A 22,338-nucleotide genomic window follows, 5' to 3' on the forward strand; every position below is an offset into this window, starting at 1 on the left:
ATGTCCTTCTGATATCTGTGTTAAACCTCCCCCCCTTCACCTTGAACCTATGACCCCTCGACCCCTTCGTCAGGTAAGTGGGAGTTCTGTTCACAAACAGGGCATATAAAGACACAAACTTAATTTACAAAATAATGGTTGGAATGCGAGTCTTTACAGGTAATCAAGTCTTAAAAGTACAGACAATGTGAGTGGAGAGAGGGTTAAGCACAGATTAAAGGGATGTGTATTGTCTCCAGCCGGGACAGTTAGTGAGATTTTGCAAGCCCAGGCAAGTCGTGAGCATCGTGAGGGTTACAGATAGTGTGACATGAACCCAAGATCCCGGTTGAGGCCGTCCTCATGTGTGCGGAACTTGACTATCAGTCTCTGCTCAGTGACTCTGCGTTGTCGTGTGTCGTGAAGGCCGCCTTGGAGAACGCTTACCCGAACATCAGAGGCCAAATGCCAGTGACCGCTGAAGTGTTCCCCAACAGGAAGAGAACACTCTTGCCTGGTGATTGTCGAGCGGTGTTCATTCATCCAGTGGCGTAGCGTTAGCATGGTCTGCATGAGACCATGCAGATGTTACGACAACGGATGAATGAACACCGCTCAACAATCACCAGGCAAGAGTGTTCTCGTCCTGTTGGGGAACACTTCAGCGGTCACGGGCATTCGGCCTCTGATGTTCGGGTAAGCGTTCTCCAAGGCGGCCTTCACGACACACGACAACGCAGAGTCACTGAGCAGAGACTGATAGTCAAGTTCCGCACACATGAGGACGGCCTCAACCGGGATCTTGGGTTCATGTCACACTATCTGTAACCCTCACGATGCTCACGACTTGCCTGGGCTTGCAAAATCTCACTAACTGTTCCGGCTGGAGACAATACACATCCCTTTAATCTGTGCTTAATCCTCTCTCCACTCACATTGCCTGTACTTTTAAGACTTGATTACCTGTAAAGACTCGCATTCCAACCATTATTTTGTAAATTGAGTTTGTGTCTTTATATACCCTGTTTGTGAACAGAACTCCCACTTACCTGACGAAGGAGCAGCGCTCCGAAAGCTAGTGGTTTTTGCTACCAAATAAACCTGTTGGACTTTAACCTGGTGTTGTGAGACTTCTTACTGTGTTTACCCCAGTCCAATGCCGGCATCTCCACATCATATTTGAAGAGGAGCAGAGTTCTCCCCAGTATACTAGTCAGCATTTATCCCTTAACCAACATCACTAAAACAGATTATTTTGCCACTTATCTCAATTCTCTTTCTGAGACTTTGTTGTGCTCAATTTGAAAGCAGTGTCCTTCTGATATGACAGTGACCTTACTTCAAATGTGCTTCACGTTGGATCATTTTGGGGATGTGAAAGGCATTATGTAAATACAAGTTCTCTCTTTCTAAATGAGTGAATAGCAATAACCTATCAAACACACAAATATATGAGATTGATTGGGCAGAAAAGACCAAACTGGTCCGTCAAAGCCAAGCCATTGTATTCTAACCTACTGTCCAATGCACATGAACATTTCAGTAGTGCCCACTATAAAGCAATCAAAGACGGAGTGGACATGATAGTGTGAAGTTTGAGGAATATGTTAGCATCCAAACTGTTCCCTACCAAAGGTCAGCCCAAAGAAGATGAGAGGGTGTGGTTTAATGTTGGGGAAAGTCACCCAAGAAAGCTTGCAAAATGCAATAGACCACTCTGATCCACTCTGATTCAGAGCAGTTTGCTTCACATATTCAAAAGTTAAAGTTTATTTATTAATCACAAGTAGGCTTACATTCAAACTGCGATGAAGTTACTGTGAAAATCCCCCAGTCACCACACTCCAGCGCCTGTTCGGGTACGTTGAGGGGGAATTCAGCATGGCCAATGTACCTAACCAGCACATCTTTGGATTGTGGGAGGAAACTGGAGCACTCGGAGGAAACCCATGCAGACACAGGGAGAATGTGCAAACTCCAATGTTATTTCCTGGTATTGCCTAAGATCTGGGAGAATGCAGTACTCTGAAAATGACAATTGGCTGCACAATTGAAGGATTTGGATTATAAATTGAATTGTAGGTTAACAATACCATTGCAACTAAGATGTGAGCAGAAAAAACACTAAGGACTCATATAAAAGGTCATAGTGTTTGTCATTCAAATAAAGGTTCTTGCATGCATTAAAAATGTAGTCGGGAATTTTTAACCATCACTGGTCTCTACACAAGTGAAACTGGTACATCTAAGATCTTGGAGAATGAAACAATAGTTCAGGAATGCTGCTTCTCTGCAACTGTAGCTCTGCGTCTCTGCAATTCCTCCAGAACACTGCATTAGTAATATTTTGAATGCAGGGCGTGTTCCGGCTAATGTGTGGTTGGTTATCTGCATCCGCAAGTGGGAACAATCTCAGCTTCACAGGTCTAACCTTAGAGGCTCCATTCATGAGCCAAGCTGACTGGTCATATATCACTCTCTCGTTTCCTTCTCTATGAACAGTATGCTTTGTCTGTATAGCACGCAAGAAACAATACTTTTCACTGTATGTTAATACATGTGACAATAATAAATCAAATCAAATCAAATCAATAGTGTTGTAGAATACTACAACCAGACATACTCGTGTCTCATATTACCCAGTGAAATTGGTCAAATAGAATCTTATCATTCCATAGACTTTTTGGCTACTATTAATTAGCTTATGTACTGTGCAGGTGATCTTCAAGGCCTTTGTAATTTGTTGGTATTATTTTAGCAGTTATTGCCAAATGTCCTCTACACTTCTCTTGTAAATGGTATGTGGAGAAGATCATATCCACTGTGGATCTGCCAACCTGAAAACCACACTGTGCTTCGGGATACACTAGCATCATGTAGAGGCGACTTTGCTGAATTGGGCATGTTTGCAGGATGGAAGAGGTAACATAGCTCAGGATTCTCTTCACGGTGGGGTGGCCAGAGCGAGGTAACAATGAGTTCCACTACAAGGCTGCTTGAAAGCATGACAAGGATGCCATAAACATTGATTCTCAAACCTGGGAGGCACTAGTTGAAAACAGAGGGAAATGGCGGCAGCGCCTGTAGGCCAATTTGTGCCACAGTGATGATGGGTGGCTACGGTGGCTTGGCAACAGGCCCCAACACCAAAATCAACAACCCACAACAATGCCTAATAACCACTTCATATGAGGCTTTTGTGGCAGAACCTGTCTCTCACAGATTGCTCTCTTCAACCATCAACCAGAATGCACCATATAAAGCTCCCCCATCCCCTGCATGTTCACCTTAGCACACTGCTTAGCACTGCTGCCTCACAGCTCCAAAGACCCAGGTTTGATTCCCGGCTTGGGTCACTGTGTGGAGTTTGCACATTCTCCCCGCGTCTGCATGGGGTTCCTCCCACAGTTTCCTTCCACAGTCCAAAGATGTGCTGGTTAACTGCATTTGCCGTGGTAAACTCCCCCTCAGTGTACCCAAATGGGTGCCAGAGTGTGGCAACTAGGGGACTTTCACAGTAACTTCATTACACAAGTAATGCAAGCCTACTTGTGACACTAATAAATAAACTTAGAACTTAAACATAGATGGATGTCAATGACGAATGATTGCTGTATGTATGACAAAGTACAACAGAATGAATCGAATGGCTTCCAACCTCCTATAACTTAGGGTTTAAAGGTTTATTTCAGTTGGTTAGTACTCATGATGTAAATAGGGTTGTCAACACTGTTTTGGCATATTTTGGTTTCATCACATGACCTCACGCTTCCAACTGCCCTGGTTGCATGTTTGTGGCTTTTGTTGCCTAACATGCTCATCCTAGTGGTACACTGCTTTCCCACATCAATTGGAAAGTGAGTAGGCTCTTCATTAGCTGATTGAATGGTTCTCGACTGTCAGTCAACCTTTTTCCAATCTCTAATCGTCATATAATTATGCTTCTTCAATACAGTGCGGCCCCGTTATAACGTGATGATTGGGGTCCATAAAATGTTATCGCGAAAAAAGCGGGGTTGCACTAAATCGGGGTTCAAGAAAATCAGCATTCAAACTTACCCAATGTTGACCTAACATCCTAAAACACCTATTATCGCCCTATTTGACCCATCTTTTGCATGTTTACCATCTGGCAAGTAAATTACCTTTTAATTAAAGAATTCTGTGAATAAATCGTTGTTGCTACAGTAGAAATTAAAACACAAATTAATTTTTAGTAAAGCTTGTTAATAAACAAAACAAAACAAGTTTACTTCTTCAAAAAGTGATCGAGTGTTCCTTGCTTGAACACCGCATTTCGCTGGCTGCGAGCGAAATCTAGAATGCTTCTGAGTTGGAGGATTTTTATGTGGTCCACCTCCTGGGTCTCCAGAACCGGTACACTTGCCTCCGCCGGTGCTATAGTTACGTTACGGACGATCTCGGTGTCCGTCAGATGCTCATAAGTTGGGCATTCATCTTCGGCAGAGTGCCACTGGTGTAGCTCTTCTTTGCTGCATTCAGACAGCTTCTCTGCCTCATGCACATCTTCCTCTGTGAAGCCGTACAAATCTGGCTCGTCATCATCTTCCATGGTGGATTGGCGTGATGAAAAGGTTAGCCCCAGACCCTTTTCCCAGCATTTCTCTACACATTGATGAGCTGACTGGTGGAGCATGGTGGAAGCAGCGGGGCGAGCGAGATTTGCCAATCATGAGCGGAAAAAAAAGGGTCCAATGATTCATCGCGTTATATCCGAATTCGCGCTAAATCGGGGCGCGTAAAATCATGGTTCCACTGTACCATCTCCTAAATCCGCACACTCCACCATCTAGAACATTGGCAACAGCTGTCACTTTCAAATTCAGCTGCAAGTCACGTGGGATGCAGACTTAGAAATATATCGCCATTTTCTCATGATCACTGGGTCAAAATTCTGGAACCTCCCACCTATCAGCATTCTGGCTATACCTTCACCACCTGGACTGCAGCGATTCAAGAAGGCAGCTCACCTTCACAGGACATCAAATATTGGCCTTGCCGGTGACACCCATGTCCCAAGAATGAATTTTAAATTAACAGTGTTCAAATAAAACGAAGGAATCATAATTTTTTGAAATGACTTTTTTCTCCCTTCCAGTGTCGAGAAGGGTAAAGGCAAAACACAAAGGCAAAATCTCCGGCACTTTCTGTTTTTGTTCCAAGGGGGTAATTTTGATGATCTGAATATGGGCAGCATGGTGGGCACAGTGTTTAGCACTGCTGACTCAGAGCACCAGGGACCTGGATTTGATTCCTGGCTTGGGTGACTGTCTGTGCAGAGTTCTCCCTGTGTCTACATGGGTTTCCTCCGGGTGCTCCGGTTTCCTCCCACAGTCCGAAAGACGTGCTGGTTAGCTGCATTGGCCATGCTAAATTCTCCCTCAGTGTACCCGAACAGGCGCTGGAGTGTGGTGACCACGGGATTTTCACAGTAACTTCATTTCAGTGTTAGTGTAAGCCAATTGTGACACTAATAAATAAACTTAAAAAAATTAATCCAGGAAAATGTTGGGAATGTTGTCAGTCCCAGATGTCATCCAAAGTGAAGGCCCAGAACTGGTTTGTTTTGTCTCAGGAGACCACAGTCTCCACCTCTGTCCACCACACCACTGTCAATGACATCACCCCTCACTCAGCACCATGCCCACGCAATGACGTCGCCAGTCTGGAATGCGTATCCGGGGTTGGGGCGGCAGCGCCGCTGGGCTGAGTTCGGAACCGTTGGGCTGAGTTCAGAACCGTTGGGCTGAGTTCGGAACCATTCGGCCGAGCTCGGAAGCATTCGGCGGCGCCGGTCGGCCGAGCTCGGAAGCATTGGGCTGAGGTCGGAACCATTCGGCGGCGCCGTTCGGCCGAGCTCGGAAGGATTGGGCCGAGCTCGAAACCGTTCGGCTGCGCTCGGGACCTCTCGGGCAGCCCTCGAGGCGGAGTCGGCGGAGCGAGTGAGTCAGTGGGAGTGAAGGGGAGCCGCCGCGACCGCTGGACGGAGCGACGTCCCGGAGAAGAGAAACGGAGCCAGGGTTAGAGGAGGTGGCGGTTGGGGGGGATTTGAAGAGAAGATTTTTTTTAAAGAGAAAAGGAGACAAAGCGCCGTTTGAAGAAAGAGCGTTAACAGAGAGGGGGGGAAATAGCCCGTGCTGATAACAACCGCCGCTTCTGAGGGGGAGAGCCGCCGGGACGACAGGAAATCTTAACGGCTGTAAATATCTTTAGTCTGATAGACTTTTAATGTTAAAGGTAAGCCCGAGGTTAATCTGAGCATAAAAGCTGCACGGAGTCTGGCTGCTCTTCACCGTCTGGGAGAGACAGGCAGGGAGATTATTTTCCTTTCCCTATCTCCTGCCGCAAAAAGGGCAGGAATGTGAACATGTCCTATTTTTGGGTGGGGAACATGCAGCTAGTTTAAATATACATCTTTTCACATATATATATCTACACATAGGAGAGGGAGGGGGAAGGGTGGAGAAGCTCCCAGTCTAATCTGCTGCTGTAAATGTGCAGGAAATTGTTTTCGTGGACATTTTCTCAAAAGCAAAATTTGGGCATTTTCTTATCGACCCGATTGAGCCTGTTCCCCACCCCCAACAAAAAAACTTTTCCTTCCATGTAAAAGCAGTTTTCTCTTTATCTCATTTCAATTCTCGAGCTTTATCTTCCTATATATAACCTTGAGTGTTCTTAGTGACAGTTAAACAACCCAAGAGTTTGTTCTAGAGAATGCTTGCACGCCTTTCTCTTTTCTGTGGCCTTAGGGCGTGTATTTTGTCTTTTGTCTAAAAGTCGTGGAAAGATGACTGCTTTTTTTGACTGCCTTTTTTCGTCGGTCATCTCAGTTTTAACTGGTTGAAGAACATAGCCAACTTTTGACTGTTTTGGGGACATTGAGCTCTCTTTTCAATATTTGTAAGATTGTGAAGCATCCTGTGCTGTAAGCATGTTAAAGCTGATAGAACAGACACTGTTCGTCTTTGAACGGTGCTGCAAATGATGGACCGTGACCTATTCTGTTTGTATTTCACATTCACACATGCACAAATAAGGAAATAGGTTTCGGCAGACAAGAGGTGTTGAAGCATGTTGGCCATTCCATTTGTTAATGTACCAATTTCAGTTGAGGGAGAGGAAGATTACCTTTAGATCAAGTTTTCAACATTTACTTAGTTTCAAACTGGTGTTTAAAATACATCTTTCGCAATGAATCTGAAGCCTATTAAGGATTCTACTTTATTAATGACTTTCTGCCCACAAACCAAAGTTGGTCTTTTGTTGGGACTTATAAACCCAAGAAAATATACCTGAAGGTTTATAAAGCTTTGTTTGACGATTCTACAGATCTCATGTTATTTATACTGCTGCATTGTCAATCACTTAGTTGTAGTATGCCGTGATGAATGACGGTTGATGATATTGAAGTTACGGAAAAAGTGCTGAGTTCATTCCATAATGGTCTCTCCAATTAGTTGATCTTGGCTGGTGTTCCTATAAGGATACGACTACTGACCCTGTGCTAGAAAAGGCAAAATTAGCTAGATTTTCCACGAGTCAGTGATTTCCCCACTGGAAAGTATTTAAATATGTAGCAGAAGATGCAATTGTCAGACGCTGGTATGATATCTCTTTGACCCTACTGCAACTCACTGCCTTGACTTGTATACGAGCAGTGGATGTTAGGGCAAGGTGCCAGAAGGTTCCTGTGAAACTGTCATTCTATCACAAATCAATCTTCTGGAGAGGAGAAAATTGGGGAATAAATGTGGCTTGTCTTCAAGGTGAAAGTATGATGTTGTCTTAGTTGGTGAATTATCGTGGAGCTTTTATCTTTGCTTTGGTGTATGTTAACAGTGTACAGAACTAAAGTTCAATGAGTCCCGTACCCTTTTAAAGATTTAGAACAGAAAACCAATTATGTTCCAGTCGCCATGCGACAGCTGTTCACATTGTTTGCCATCAGTCACATTTTTTTGGGTGCACATTTTTGCATTCATATTTTGGAGCACAAGTGCCTTGTTCAGTCATGTACCATATAAATATTATTGTAAGACATTTCTGTAATGGCTAAAGAAAAGCTAAGGTTTAACCAGTGTAAACAGTATAAACCCCAATGTAGAGTTGACAAAGTTAATGGAATGTTTATTGTACCAGAAGTTGCTGACATTTTCATCTTTGCCAAGCAATATGTAGGTGGCACAGTGGTTAGCACTGCTGCCTCAGCGCCTTGTACCTAGGTTCAATTCCAGCCATGGGTGACTGTATGGAATTTGCACGTTCTCCCATGTCTGCGTGAGTTTCCTCCGAGAGCTCCGGTTTCCTCCCACAGACCAAAGATGTACAGGTTAGGTTGATTGGCCATGAAAAATTTCCCCTTAATGTCCTAAATTACATAGGTTAGGGGATTAGCAGGGTAAATGCATGGGGTTACGGAGGAAGCCTTGGTAAGAATCAGTGCAGACTCAATGGGCCGAATGGCCTCCTTTGGCACTGTAGGGGTTCTATGATTCTATGAATATTGTTTGACTGGATTAGTGGGTTACCTCCTGACCGGTGGGCCAATGTAATTGCCAAAATTTGCTGGAGAGCGCACCTTGACCTGATGTGCAGTCTTTCAGATAAGTTAGTAAATCATAGAAGCCCTACAATGCAGAAGGAGGCCATTCAGCCCATCGTGTCTGCATCAACTCTCCAACGGAGTGCATTACCCAGGCTCTCTTCCCTTCCCTATCCTCGCAACCCCACGGCCAATCCATCTAATTTGCACATCCTGGGACACCAAAGGGCAATTTAGTATGGCCAATCCACCTAACCTGCGCATCTTTGGACAGTTGTCCCATCTTACCCTTCTGTTGGGGAAAAGAAAACTTATGTGGTATGATTTGAAGATGAGCAGGAAATTCTCCTGTTGTCCTGCCAAATATTTATCCTTCAACTAACATTAATTAGAAAAAGATTTAACTGGTGATTTGATACATCACTGCATTTCCCCATTTTACATCATTTTCTACTTTATTAGCTATGAATCACTTTGGGAAGCCCTGAGGACATAATTGCAAGATTTGTTTGGCACTTTACAAGTCCATGCCACAACATGCTGGAGTTGCATGCAAAAAGGCATTTATGATGTGCTTTTTATTCCCTCGGGGTATCCCAAAGTCTTAACCAACCAAAAGTTTTTAATGCTGTGTTTTGTAGGCAGAAGTGGTAGCCAGTTGCATACACCTAAATCACAAGCATCAATTGAGAAGGAGGTGTGGTTAGACAGGCTGTCTTTACTTAATATAGATAAGATACCAGGACCAGATAAGCTGCATGCAAGGGTATTGATAGAAGTGAGAGTGGATTGGAGAGGTATTGGTGATAATCTTCCAGCCTTCCTCAGACAGGGATGATGCCAGAGGACTGGAGAATTGTGAATGTTACACTCGTGTTCAAAAAGTGGCGCAAGAATAAAGCCAGCAACTACGGATCATTTGACTTCAGTGGTAGAGAAACTTCTGGAAATTATAGTTTGGGACAAAATCAATAGTCACTTAGACAAGTGCAGGATAATTAAGCCAACAAAGATTCATTAGGGCAAAATCATGTTTGGCTAATTTTCTGGAGCTTTTTTGAGAAGATAGGAGAGAAAGTTGATAAGGGCAAAGTTGTTGATTTGGTGTATGTGAATTTTGAAAAGGCATTTGATGCACTGTCACATGACAGACTTGTGAGCAAACTTCTAGCTCATAAAATAATAGGGAAAGTAGGCACTTGGATAAGAAGCTGGCTGAGTGACAGGAAAGTGTAGTGATAAATGGTTGTTTTTCCAGTTTGGAGGAAGTTTTATAGTAGAATTCCCCAGAGGTTAGTGTTGGGACCATTGCTGTTCCTGATTGTATATTAATGACCTAGACTGGAGTGTGCAGAGTATGATTTCAATATTTGCAGATGATATGAGGATGGATAATGTTGAACTTCAAAAGGACATAGACATGGTGGTGGATTAGGCAGACTAGTGCAGATTATGTTCAATGCAGAGAAGTGTGAGGTGATTCATTTTGACAGGAAGAATATGGAGAGACAGTATAAAATAAAGGGAGAAATCCTAAAGGAGGTGCAGAAGTAGGGGGATCTCAGTATGTGTGAACATAGGTCATTGATGATGGCAGGGCATGATGAGAGAGCACTAAATAAAGCATTTAGTATCTTGGGCTTTATTAATGGGGGCATTGAGTACAAAAGTAAGGAGATCATGTTGAACTTGTGTAAGACACTTGTTCGGTCTCATCTTGAATACTAGATCCACTTCTAGGCACCATACTTGAGAAAGGATGTGAAGCCATTGGAGAGAGTACAGAGGAGATTCACCAGAAAAAGTAAAAGTAATATGAGGGCAAAATTATTTCACCAAGAGGGTAGTTGGAGACTGGAATTAACTTCTGAGAGGGTGGTGGAGGCAGGTTTAATCGAGATATTTAAAAGGTAATTGGATTGCTATCTGAAAAGAGAGAATGTGCAAGGTTAAGGGGATAAGGCAAGGAAATGAGGATAGAAAGAACGCTCTTTGAGGGCCAGTGCAGACTCACTAAATGGCTTCCTTCTGCACTGTAAAGATTCTATGAATGAGATAAATGACACTTGGCCTAGTGTTGATTTGAGGAATAAATGTTGGCTGGGTGAACTCCTCTGGTGCTCTTTGAATACCTTAAGCACTTACTTTTACAGACATTTGGGCTGTGGTTTAATATTGCAACCAAAAGGTGTCTCCTTTGATTATGCTGCCCTCCTTTAATACAACATGATGTGTCAGCCTGGTTTATGTCCTTGAGTTTCTGAGTGAGCCTGCAGCCTATGATCACCTGACTCAATGTTAGTTTGTCAAGATTACTGATGTATTTCATGCCCAAGGCTGCATTTATTGTCCATTCTTAATCACTTTGAGTTGTGGTGGAGGGCCTTTTACTTGAATTGTTTCAGGTTTTGAGTTTTTTCCTGTTAGTGTTGGGTAGGAAATTCAAGGCAAATCGCAGAATGATAGAGCGCAGAATGACATAGCAATGATGACAAAAAGCAGATTGATGTGCAACTCAGTTGTTATTGTGTACTTAGTTTCTTGTACTTTCTGGCCATGAAGCTATCGCACAATTTTTTTAAACTGACATGAATGCTATAGAAGGAAAGTCAAACTGTGAAATTATACTTCTGAGTAGAGTAATGGAGTATTTCAATTTTTTTCAGCTTATGAATAAAGCCCGTTCACTGCTCTTCAACCAAAGCCCTAATTCTACTTTTGCAATACAATATTCAGTTGCTGAAATGCAAACTTTGCAAACACTGTAGCATCAGTAGTTGTGATTTTTGCTTTCCTACCATGCAAGGATCTTTCCTCAACATCAAGCAACATCCATGACCAGTGGTTTGATGTCACAGTCACAATTTACACCACAAATGTGCTGATATTGCTTTGAAATCAGCTTGGCAATTATAAAATGGGAAACTGCTCAACAGCATAAAATGAGCATAGAGAAAGATGAGCAAGATACATGCGTTTAAATGTAAGTTAACGCAGCACTTAAGATCTATTGCCAAAGTATCAGTTAAGATATTTTCCTGTGTAAATGGTTAACTGTCATTTAGTTCAACCTGAAGATTTGTTACTTTATTATTCTCATTTCACTCAGGCATTGTTGTTCAGCATTCACACACATGCTGTTATGGTCTCTGAAGCACTGAAATAAGTTAGTTTTGTTTTTGCTTATAATTTTGGACTTTACATTGTCACTTCCTGTTTCCGGTCATCCAGGTAAATTAATTCAACCATGGTTTTTGTTAACCTCTCACCATTGTAATCACTGTTACTTTTAACTGCTGCTTACTGAATGAGTTATCCATCACTTCTTTAATCTTCATATACAGAATGGAGATTTATCTTAGTCTTGCCTCAGTGTAGTTTTCATTCTCCTATGATGTTCAAGATGGATGATTTAGAGTTATCAGAAATCTGTGTCAAAATACTCTGATTTTGCTCCATAAAGTATACTGTAAATCCTTTTCTGTGGACTGTTAAATAAACTGTTTTACAGAAGGGAGTTTTTGATTAATTTTATTGGTAATTTTTTTGAATGATGAGCACCAAAAGCAACTTGTGCTTGATAAAAGTCTGGTTGGCCTCATGCAGTAGGTTCAAGTAGTCTAAGGTTGTCATCTTGCTTACGATGGAAAGAATTCAAAGATCTTTATAGTTCACCATGTAGGAAATACTGTTTCCAACAGCCACAAATATCATAACAAAATTATCTTTATTTAGAGCGTTGAAATTTCTACTGTGATGTGGTAATGCAGGACAAATGCTTGTGGACCACAAGAACCACGATGTGATTCAGCCCAGTCTGGCTGCAATAAAATAGGTGGCACAATATGCCTACACACAGGTACCTTGACTACTCTTCCTAACACCTCACTTCCTGTAAGGACTCTTCCATTATCTCAGTTTCTCCGTCTATTCCACATCTATTCAGACAATGCAACCTTTCATACTAGTGCTTCTGATATGTCTCCCTTTTTCCCTCAACTGCATCCATTCCATTCTTATAAGCTTTTGCTCTCACCTCTTCCCCTCGTTCCAGATCGACAATAGATTTTCTTTCATCCTCTTCTTCCAACCCACTAGCTACTACATTAAGTGGATCATCTCTTCCACCTCCAGGGTGGTGTCACCACAAATACATCTTCCCTTCCTCAGTTATCTCCTCTCTTTCCTATTTCACTGTAAGTATCGGTGATGCAAAGTTTACCCTTTTACCTACTCCCTTCTCACCATCCAACATCCAACTAACACTCCACCCAAGAGAAAAGCAATTTACTTATATTCTCGATTTAGAATCCTGTATTCACTGCTCATGAGATTTCCTCTATGTTGCAGAGAGCAAACACAAAGTGGTTAACTACTTTGCAGAACACCTCCAGTTAGTCTGCAAACTTGACCTTGGGTGCTTGACATTTTACTTTTCCACTTTGCTCCTGTTCTGTTCTTGTCTGTCGTTGAAGCCCAGTGCAAGCTTGAGGAATAATATTACATCTTTTAACTGAGCACTTTACAGCCTCATTGCCTCACCATTGAGTTCAACAATTTTAGATCATAACCTTCAGCCCATTTTTTTTCCCTTTGGTTTGTTTTCTTCTGTTTCACTCTTTGACTTACTTTTCAGCGATGGCCAAGTCTAGTCTCATCTTTTTCTTACCTCTACCCCCTACCTCCTTGCTCAAAACCTGTTACTAACTTTTCTCAGCCAGGTGAAAGATTATGGACCTGAAATGTTAACTCTGTTTTCATTTACCTTTTCACTGATGGTGTCAGACTTGTGAGTATTTTGAGTAAAAGCTGGAGCATGCAGTCACGTGCCATTAGCACAGTTTTCAATTTAGACCAATCCATGACAAGTTAGAACTGGTAACATTGCACCAAAATGGTGCTAAGATTGGTCTGATGCTAGAAAATGCTACACAAATCCATTTACCTGAAGTAGAAAGACACAGATAAACTCAGTGATGAATGTGTTACTTCTTTAGTAAGCTGAGCACTTTTGACCATGCTTTTAATCTGTGTCACTAAGTGATGTTTTCAGGATGAATTGAGGCCACTCCAACTGACGACAAAGAGAGCACCAAATTGTTTTTTTAATATACAACAATGTTCAATTTGCATGTTTTTCAACACAAGATTGATATTATCTTTAACTGGATGATCTGCACTCCCAGGTTTTTGGTTCTGAGTCACTCTTTCTTGTAAGTTACTGCTTGTAAAATATAACTACATATAATATATAAATACAGGTTTACATTCTTAGATTGTAAAACTTACAGCTTTTTCTTTCCATTATTCTTATAGATATAAGGTTTTAATCGATTGAGTAGAGCTTGGCTTTTCAAAAATGACAGTTAATTTTCAAAATATTGTTTATTAAAGTGAAGGATGCCAAAGTTGGAAAAGATTTCACAGTATTTCTTTACATATAGTCTTTTTAATGGATTTCAGTTGCTTTTTTCCACTTTTTACATTGAATTGCAATGTCTTATATTTCTGGTTACTTGTCACATTCTATAATCAGCCTGAAAGGAAAGGACTTGAATATATATATGACCCGAAGATCCAAAAGCCTTTTACAATTAATGAAGTACTTTTGAATTCACATTTGAAGCATAAGGAGGCTCAGCAGCAATGAGATACGTGACCAGATTATGTATGTTTGTAATGTTGATTGAATGATAAACATTGGTTGAGACTGAGAATGGCATGCTTTTCTTCAAATAATGACGTGGGATTTCTTCAAGGTTTGTGCTAAGCTCCAGATGATACACTTGGGCCGCATGTGTTTGGGTGGTTTTGGGTCCGTCACTGGTAGTGTAAGAAATATAATATTTGTACTGTGGCTGTAAATTTATCCAGTGAGCAAATTATGGCCTAGTCCAAGATTATCATTATGGTTATTTCACTGCTAGTTATCCTATGTGATGTTCCTTTGGACGGGTTCTGGGAACACTTGAAACATTTGCCATTACCGTTGAATATCCAAAGGCTTTGACGTAGTTGCCACCGTGTATTCTAATGAAGTGCTTGCATTCAATGTTAAGATGGCTTGATACTAAAATTGGGTATTTCCAATTTTACTTTTGGTACCTTGTAACAGGTTACCACGGCCTTCTATGGCTATCAGTTTTCCCTTGAAATCATTACTCTTTGTCATCTTACTCTTATTTTCTATTAAACCATTAGTCTTGAGAGCTCTGTCTCTTCCCATGCCTTGTTTCATATTTGTATCAGCGACTTGCATAACTTATTATCCAACCTAATCATTTTCTTCAATGATTCCACAATCCATTCAGCAACTTTTTTTGCATGACATGCTCCCTGGGCACAAAACCTCTAAAACACTTGTCAAATTTTGATAACCTGATCTGTTTTCTCTGTAGTGATGAAGACATTATTTTGCAATTCAAATGTAGTTTCCTCATGTCTTGTAAGTTTCACCAGCTGCCTTCACCTCTTTACAAATGGCTCAAACTTAGTTCTTTTTAATTCTTCAATCCTTAAGTGGAACTCTCCAAGGTGATGGGATTAAAAGTCTTGTTCGTTCCTGTTGAGCCTTTTACTGCCAAATAGCCATTTCTATTCTGTAATTTATACTGTTCCACTGCCTCTTTATTTTCTAAGTCTATTTTTCAGGCTTAAAATCTACTTTTCTCCTCAAACTCTCGCTTCTCTTTCAAACCCCATTTCACTCGAGAATGGAGTATTGCTCTCAGGCTTGGAGAGTTTTTTTTTTTGCTGGCTGATTCTTTACTGGTGTTTAGATTTGTAACTAATGGCTGCTGTGCTGCATTGAACAAGGAAACTGTGTTCATTTTTGAATCCCAAGTGTTAGTGCAGTGTTCATCATCACCGTGCTGATACCAAACTTGGAGCTGTGGTAGACAATGAAGCTGATTCCAATTGACTGCAGCAGGGGATGGATAGGCTGGCAGATTGGGCAGACAAAGTGACAATTGCACTTTATGGGAGTGAAGTGCTAAGTGATGCATTTTGACAGAAGGAATGAGAGGCATTATATACTTAATGATACAATTCTAAAGTGTGCAGGGTCAGAATGACTTGGATATTTGTGTTTTTTAACCTTCCATGAGATGTTGGTCTAGCTGACAAGGCCAGCATTTGTTACCCATCACTAATTGGCTTTGAACTGAGTGGCTGGCTAGGCTCCTCAGAGGGCAGTTAATAGTCAGCCAATTGCTTTGGATTTGCCATCACGTGTAGACTAGACTGGGTAAGGATGACAGATTTCTTTCCTCAAAGGACATTGGTGAACCAGATGGGTGTTTACAATACTCGATGATAGTTGTCATGGTCACCATTACAGAAACCAGCTTTATATTCCCAGATTTATCAATTGAATATAAATTCCATCAGCTGTCAAGGTGCATTTAAGGGGAAGCTGCACAAACATTTGGTGCTAGATTTAGATGAAGAAAAGTTGGAGGACAATCAAGTGGAGTACAAATAGCAGCCTGAACTGGTTGGGTCAATTACTGCAGAGGTAACAGTGCAGAAGTGATTGCTGAAGATGCTCAGGCTGAATCAAGATAGTTAAGAATAGAACCAAGTGAGAGCTGTCCACTGAGTTAGATAGTGGAGGCGAAGGCTTTGAAGGAGGTGGTTAGGTTTATCATGTTGAATGAAAGTTGTAGAGGAGTAATGCACCTTGATCATAGCCATACTGGATGCCAATTGAGAATACTAATTTTTATCTGGAGAAATTGGCAATTGTTGAAAATTAATTTGCTAAATGATCAGCCGTGCTCAATGGCAGGATTCACAACAAGTTATGGGTTCAAGCCCAACTCCAGAGACATGAGTATGGAATCTAGACTGACATTGACAAGAGGGTGCTGCTCTATTGGCCCGGTTTTGGATGTGATATTAAAGAGATATATAGATTACTCTGCAGGGGAAATGTTAAAGTTCTCATTGTTCCTTTTAAAGAAGAGGAGAGTTGGCAGTATCCAGGCCAACATTTTTTTGTCAAGTCAGTATCAGCATAATCAAATTAACTAATCATTTTTTTGTTGCTGTTATGGAGCCTTGCTGCACTGTACTCCAAGAATGCAATAGTGATTTTTAAAAAATGTTCACAGAACGTGAGCCTTGCTGCTAGGCCAGCATTTTTATTGCCCATCTCCATTATCCTTGAGATGGTGGTGGTAAGCCACCACCTCGAACCTCCACAGTCCATATGGTGTATGTACACTCAGCGCTGTTTGGGAAGGAGTCCCAATACTTTGAGCCAACGACAGCGAAGGAATGGCGATTATATTTCCAAGTAAAGATGGTGTATGGCTCGGATGGGAGTTTGCGGGTGGTGGCGTTCCCATGCGGGTGGTGGCGTTCCCATGCATCTGCTGCTCTTGTCCTTCAAGATGGTAGAGGTCACTGGTTTGGAAGGTGCTGTGGAGGGAGCCTTGGTGAGTTGCTGCAATGCAACTTGTAGATGTTACACACTGCTGCCACTGTGCATTGGTTGTGGAGGGAGTGAATATTTATGGTGGTAAATGGAGTGCCAATAAAGCGGACTGCTTTATCCTGGATGGGTGTTAGACTTCTTGAGTATTGATGGAGCTGCACTCATCCAGGCAAGTGGAGAGTATTCCATCCCACTCCTGACTTTTTTTTATTTGTTTCATACATAGGCTTACATTAACACTGCAATAAAGTTACTGTGAAAATCCCCATACTATCTCTAACACCCTATTCCCTAACACTCCTGACTTATGTCTTGTAGATGATGGACACAAAAAAGGAGCTGAGTTACTCATTGCAGAATTTCCAGCCTTTGAGCTACTCTTGTAGCCACAGTATTTATATGGCTCGTCCAGTTCAGTACCTGATCAATGGTGAACCTCAAGATAGCGGGGGATTCAGTGATGATAATGTCATTGAATGTCAAGGAACGATGATTGGATTCTCTCTCATTGGAGATGGTCATTGCCTGGCAGTTGTGTGGCACGAATGTTGATTGTCACTTGTCAGCCCCATTGCACTTCAAAAGCAAGTCATTCACCATGCAGGACTGAGGATGCACCGTGTTCTGAGGATATGAAAGGCACTTTGGAGGAACATTGGATTAGCTTGTTGCTATTCATTTAGTTCCTGACTCAGCATTGTTTTACCTGTTGATCCATATTCCTTGATAACCATACCTAATAAAACAAAATCTGGCAGCCTCGACTGTGACCACTTGATGTGACCCAGCATTCAGTACCTTATTTATTCATTGAATGTGGGTGTCACTGGCCAGGCCAGTCTTTATTGCCCTTGAGAGGGAGGGAATTCTAGATTTCCACTAGGCCACTTGTAAGGGGAAAGACTGATTCCTGTTTTACTCCTAAATATCCTAGCTTTAAATGCAAGTTCCATATCCACATCCCACCCTCTTTCTTTTCTGTTGTGCAGAAAGAACTTCATACATTTTTCCCTTTTACAGGGAAGTTGTTGCTTGCAGCTCTGTTCCACTCACTCACCACATGTGGCCCTCAAAGAGATTCTCTGTTGCCATTGGACATAAACTTGTGTATCTATTAATGTTCTTTAGATGTGCAATGTTTTAAACAACCGCAAATGTTTAAAATGTGTAGTCATTGGTTATATTTCCTCATGCACCCAACACACCACTAGGATGAATAATATGAACTTGCTGGTACTTGAAAGATTTTCTGCTTGGTTGAGAATAGTCCATGCTTAATTTGTTTTTAGCATACTAAAAACTTGTCTGGAACTGTTATAGAATCAATGGTTACAGCGCAGAAAAAGTTCATTTGGCCTGTCATGTCTGTGCCAGCTCTCTACAAGAGCATTCCACCTAAGTGAAATTTCCCTGTGACGCTGCAAAGCTTTCTCTTCAGATTATATCACACTTTCTTTTGAAAGCCACACTCTCAGGTAGTGTATTCCAGATTTAACTACTTGCTGTGTTTTTTTAAAAAGTGTTTCCTTTTGTCACCAGTGTTTCTTTTACCAATCACTGATAACCATGAACCCATTGTCGATTGTCATAAAAACCCAACTGGTTCACTAATATCCTTTGGGAAATCTGCCGTCCTTACCTGGCCTGGCCTACATGTGACTCCAGATAGATCCACAGCAACGTAGTTGACTCTTAACTATCAATTAGAGATGGGCAATGAATGCTGGCCCAGCTAGCGTTACCCACAACTCGAACAAACAAAAAAAACTTTCATAGAATCCCTACATTGCAGAAGAGGCCATTTGGCCCATCGAGTCTACACAGACTCTCTACAGAGGTCCCCACCCTATCCTCATAACCCCACACATTGTCCATGACTAATCCGTCTAACCTACACATCTTGGGACAGGAAAGGGGCAGTTTAGTGTTGCCGATCCGTCTAACCTGCACATCTTTTGGACTATGGGATCACCCGGAGGAAACCACGCAGACTCTGAGAGAATGTGCAAATGCACAGACAGTTTACCCAAGGCTGGAATTGAACCCAGGTCCCTGGCACTGTGCAGCAGCAATGGTAACCACTGTGCCACTGAGCTGCCCTTTGAATTGATGCCATGTCTGATTCTTAATTTTTCTACGAATGAGAACAGTTTCTCCCTTTCAGCTCTGTCCTGACCCATCATGAATTTGAACACTTCTATCAAACCTTCTCTCAACCTTCTCTTCAAGGGAAACAGTCCCAGTTCCTCCAGTCTATCCATTTAACTGAAACATCTCATCTCTGGAACCTTTCTTGAGAATCTTTACTGCACCCAGAGGTAGGTTCTGTGAACGTGAAACAAGTCATTTAGTTCTGCTGTTCTATGTCGCCTTGGTGCTCTGTAGTAGGTGATGGCCTTGTAGTTTCTTTTGAAGTAAGCATATAGCTTGAAACATGGTCTGTTTCTGAGTTAATATTATGCCTTTTTCTGTAAGAGGTGTTAAGTGCAGACTGTATTAGCTAAACTGGGTGTCTGCTAAGGAATTGTTATAAAACTTGGAAAAAATGCCTGAAAGAAGTGAATTGTGCCAGATTCTATAATGTATATTTCATATTATTTGAAGTTGTCCAGTGCAGTTATATCTGGTCTGTTTCCCTTGTTAATCTAAAGAGGATGTGGCTTGTGCAAGTTATTTTTATTAAAGTGGTAAACAGTGATTGGTGTACTTGATACATACATTATCTTGGTACCGGAAGTTTACAGAGGCATTCTATAACTGTTTATTTTTTCCAAAATATTTTAATCTGCTTGGAAGACAATTCTCCCAAAATTTGTAAATTGGGTTATTATTGTTTTTTCTTGTTACCAGCCTGAGAGAAAATGAAAAAGGATGAAAACTATAAGGATTTAATACTCAACTGCTTCTTACAGTTTTTGCAAACAGCTTGAGGATCTGTAATGTTATAACTTTAAAGTGGATAGCTATAATCCCAGTTATTTAACTGAGTTATGGCATTCCAAAGGAAAAAGCTAATTGCACCGCCTCTTACTTTTTGGAAAATGTTACTCAAGATGAATGTGAGAATCTGGTCTCCAATTCCCAGTCTGCCATTTCTGAGAGGAAACTAAATTGACATTCAGAAATAAAACCACCCTACCATGTACTGTAGGAAGGAATGGGAGTGTCTCGATTCTAAACCTTTGCTATTAAAACAGTGAAGTTGGAACTTTTTGGCTTCTTGACAAACAGAAATTTCTAAAGTGCACCACAAACAAAATGATGTGGAGTTGCCGGCGTTGGACTGGGGTAGGCACAGTAAGTAGTCTAACAACACCAGGTTAAAGGCAAACAGGTTTATTTGGCAACACGAGCTTTCGGAGCGCTGCTCCTTCATCAGGTGATGAAGGAGCGGCGCTCCGAAAGCTCGTGTTACCAAATAAACCTGTTGGCCTTTAACCTGGTGTTGTGAGACTACTTACTGTACAAACAAAATGACCATATTTAAAATGTGTCTGTTGAATGTCGGCAGGCTAATTTAATGGCCATCATCTGATTCTCAGCTGATGTGCAATACGCAAACATTGAGCATCATTAGATGAAACGGCAGTTTCCCATCCTCTCTATTTTTCCTCTCTCTCGCTTTCATCCCCTACACCCTAAAACAAATTCCCAGGAGGCTTAGATTGCTAAATTAATATAAACTGAGATGCTTTTATTTTGTTTAAATGATCCTGTTCACATAGTCAATGAACAAATGAATATGCTATAAATGACAGGCTTACGGTGTGCAGATGCAGAGAGGGGAAACTGCTTTAATAGGTGCTCCTCATAAACATCATTGTAGTTTACAAACTACAATGCTGAACGCATTTTAATGCAAAGTATTTGAATCCAAATACAATGCTATTTTCAAAACTTGATCACTGGTATAATAAAAATGCTATGCAGTGTGTTGCTAGTGTGCATCAATAGAGTAGCAGGTCATTTCTGAAATTTTTAGATGAAAATGCATGATTCTTGACCAGATCCCCAAGCTGTTTGTAAGATCCGGTGAGGGACCAATAAGTTTTTTAAAAAATAGACAAAAGTTGGAGATTCAAGACTCTTATTCAGTGAAGAAAACCACTGGATTCCATGAGTTTTAAAACAAACATGAACTTACTAAGGTCAGAAAGGTAAAACAATTTACAATACCTCTCCTATACGCTAACATTCAGGGTATGAGGTACATGTGAATTAACAAGCAAACTGTGGTCAAAACACACCATACTACACAATCGTTGGCAGATGTGACCAATGCAAGAGTCCATAGATTTCTCAATAAACTCTCCAGACTTAAGTAATACTGAGTCAACCAATCTCTCTTATGAGGGATTCTTGTCTTCATCTTCAAAGATCACAGCTTGGCATTTTCTCCAAAGGTTGCTTGAATTCAGGTGGCACCAACAATGGCCAACCTCACAAATTTCAATCTCATCTCCTGAGATTCTATTCCCCTGAATTTCCAAATCTGCATCAGCTCATAAGCACAACTTCGGATCTTCGGTCGCAACAAGCAGAACACCACTGTTCCAAATGGGTACCTTTGCACCAGTAGCCCACAGCACAGAGTTGTCAACCTTTGGCTGCCTTCACTTAAGGTCTGCTTCCCTCAGCCCTTTCCCTATTTGCGGCCTTTTTCTCTGCTCCTCTCCATTTTAACTGAACTGGGATCTTTCCCTGTCCCCTCTGAGAATCTTTTAGGACCTCTTTCTGTCCCCTGCCTGAGATGCCTCTTCTCGATAGCCAGTCACCTGGTCTGGTTTTTCACACCAATTTTCTTTCTTACAGTGCCCAAAGAACACAAAAATGTTGATCTGCACATGTGCAGCCTGCTCCCAGTTTGTGCATACGCAGAGGCTCAGAGGCCTGTTAGGAGTTAAAGTTCCTGACCTTCACTCTTAACGTGAAGATAAATTTGACTTTCATAACAAACTCTCCTGGTGGACTAACTGAAACTGGAGAGACACAAGTCGCTGAAAGATGTAGGAGATGGTTAAAGGCAATCCACCCTAGCCATATGTTGGTACTGGCCAACTTAATTTGTGAGTGTTGCAAAAGATTTCAAAATGAAGGGGTTCAGTAGTTTCAGTGGCAGAGTATGGTAGCATAGTGGTTGTTGCCAAGCTAGTAGACCTGAAGCCTGGACTAATGATTTGGAGACACGAGTTCAAATTGCACCATGGCAGCTGAGGAATTGAAATCTTATTAAATTAAATAAATTTGGAATAAAAAGCTAGTGTCCATAATGGTCAGCATGAAACTACCAGGTTGTTTTTTTATGACAATCTAGTTTGATAATATTGATTATAAGAAGGAAATCTGCCGA

The 22,338-nt window shown here is 41.4% G+C and overlaps 1 protein-coding gene across 8 annotated transcripts in view; it reads left to right on the forward strand.

Moving 5' to 3' along the window:
* Positions 1 to 5,917: 5,917 nt before the first annotated feature.
* LOC144506843 (integrin beta-1-like) overlaps positions 5,918 to 22,338 on the forward strand; it is a 94,050-nt gene continuing 77,629 nt past the window's right edge. For 2 of the 8 annotated variants that reach the window (XM_078233223.1, XM_078233246.1), the window contains exon 1: positions 5,930 to 6,199. Coding sequence is in view for 2 of the 8 variants with exons in the window: in XM_078233201.1 (XP_078089327.1) it covers positions 6,229 to 6,237 (9 nt within the window). In the remaining 6 variants the exon portion in view is untranslated. Of the gene's footprint in view, positions 6,238 to 19,152; positions 19,307 to 22,338 lie in introns of all 8 variants that reach the window. The other 6 variants (XM_078233209.1, XM_078233234.1, XM_078233215.1 and 3 more) reach the window with 5 other exon arrangements.

Source organism: Mustelus asterias, chromosome 2, assembly GCF_964213995.1.
Source record: "Mustelus asterias chromosome 2, sMusAst1.hap1.1, whole genome shotgun sequence".
NCBI lineage: Eukaryota > Metazoa > Chordata > Chondrichthyes > Carcharhiniformes > Triakidae > Mustelus > Mustelus asterias.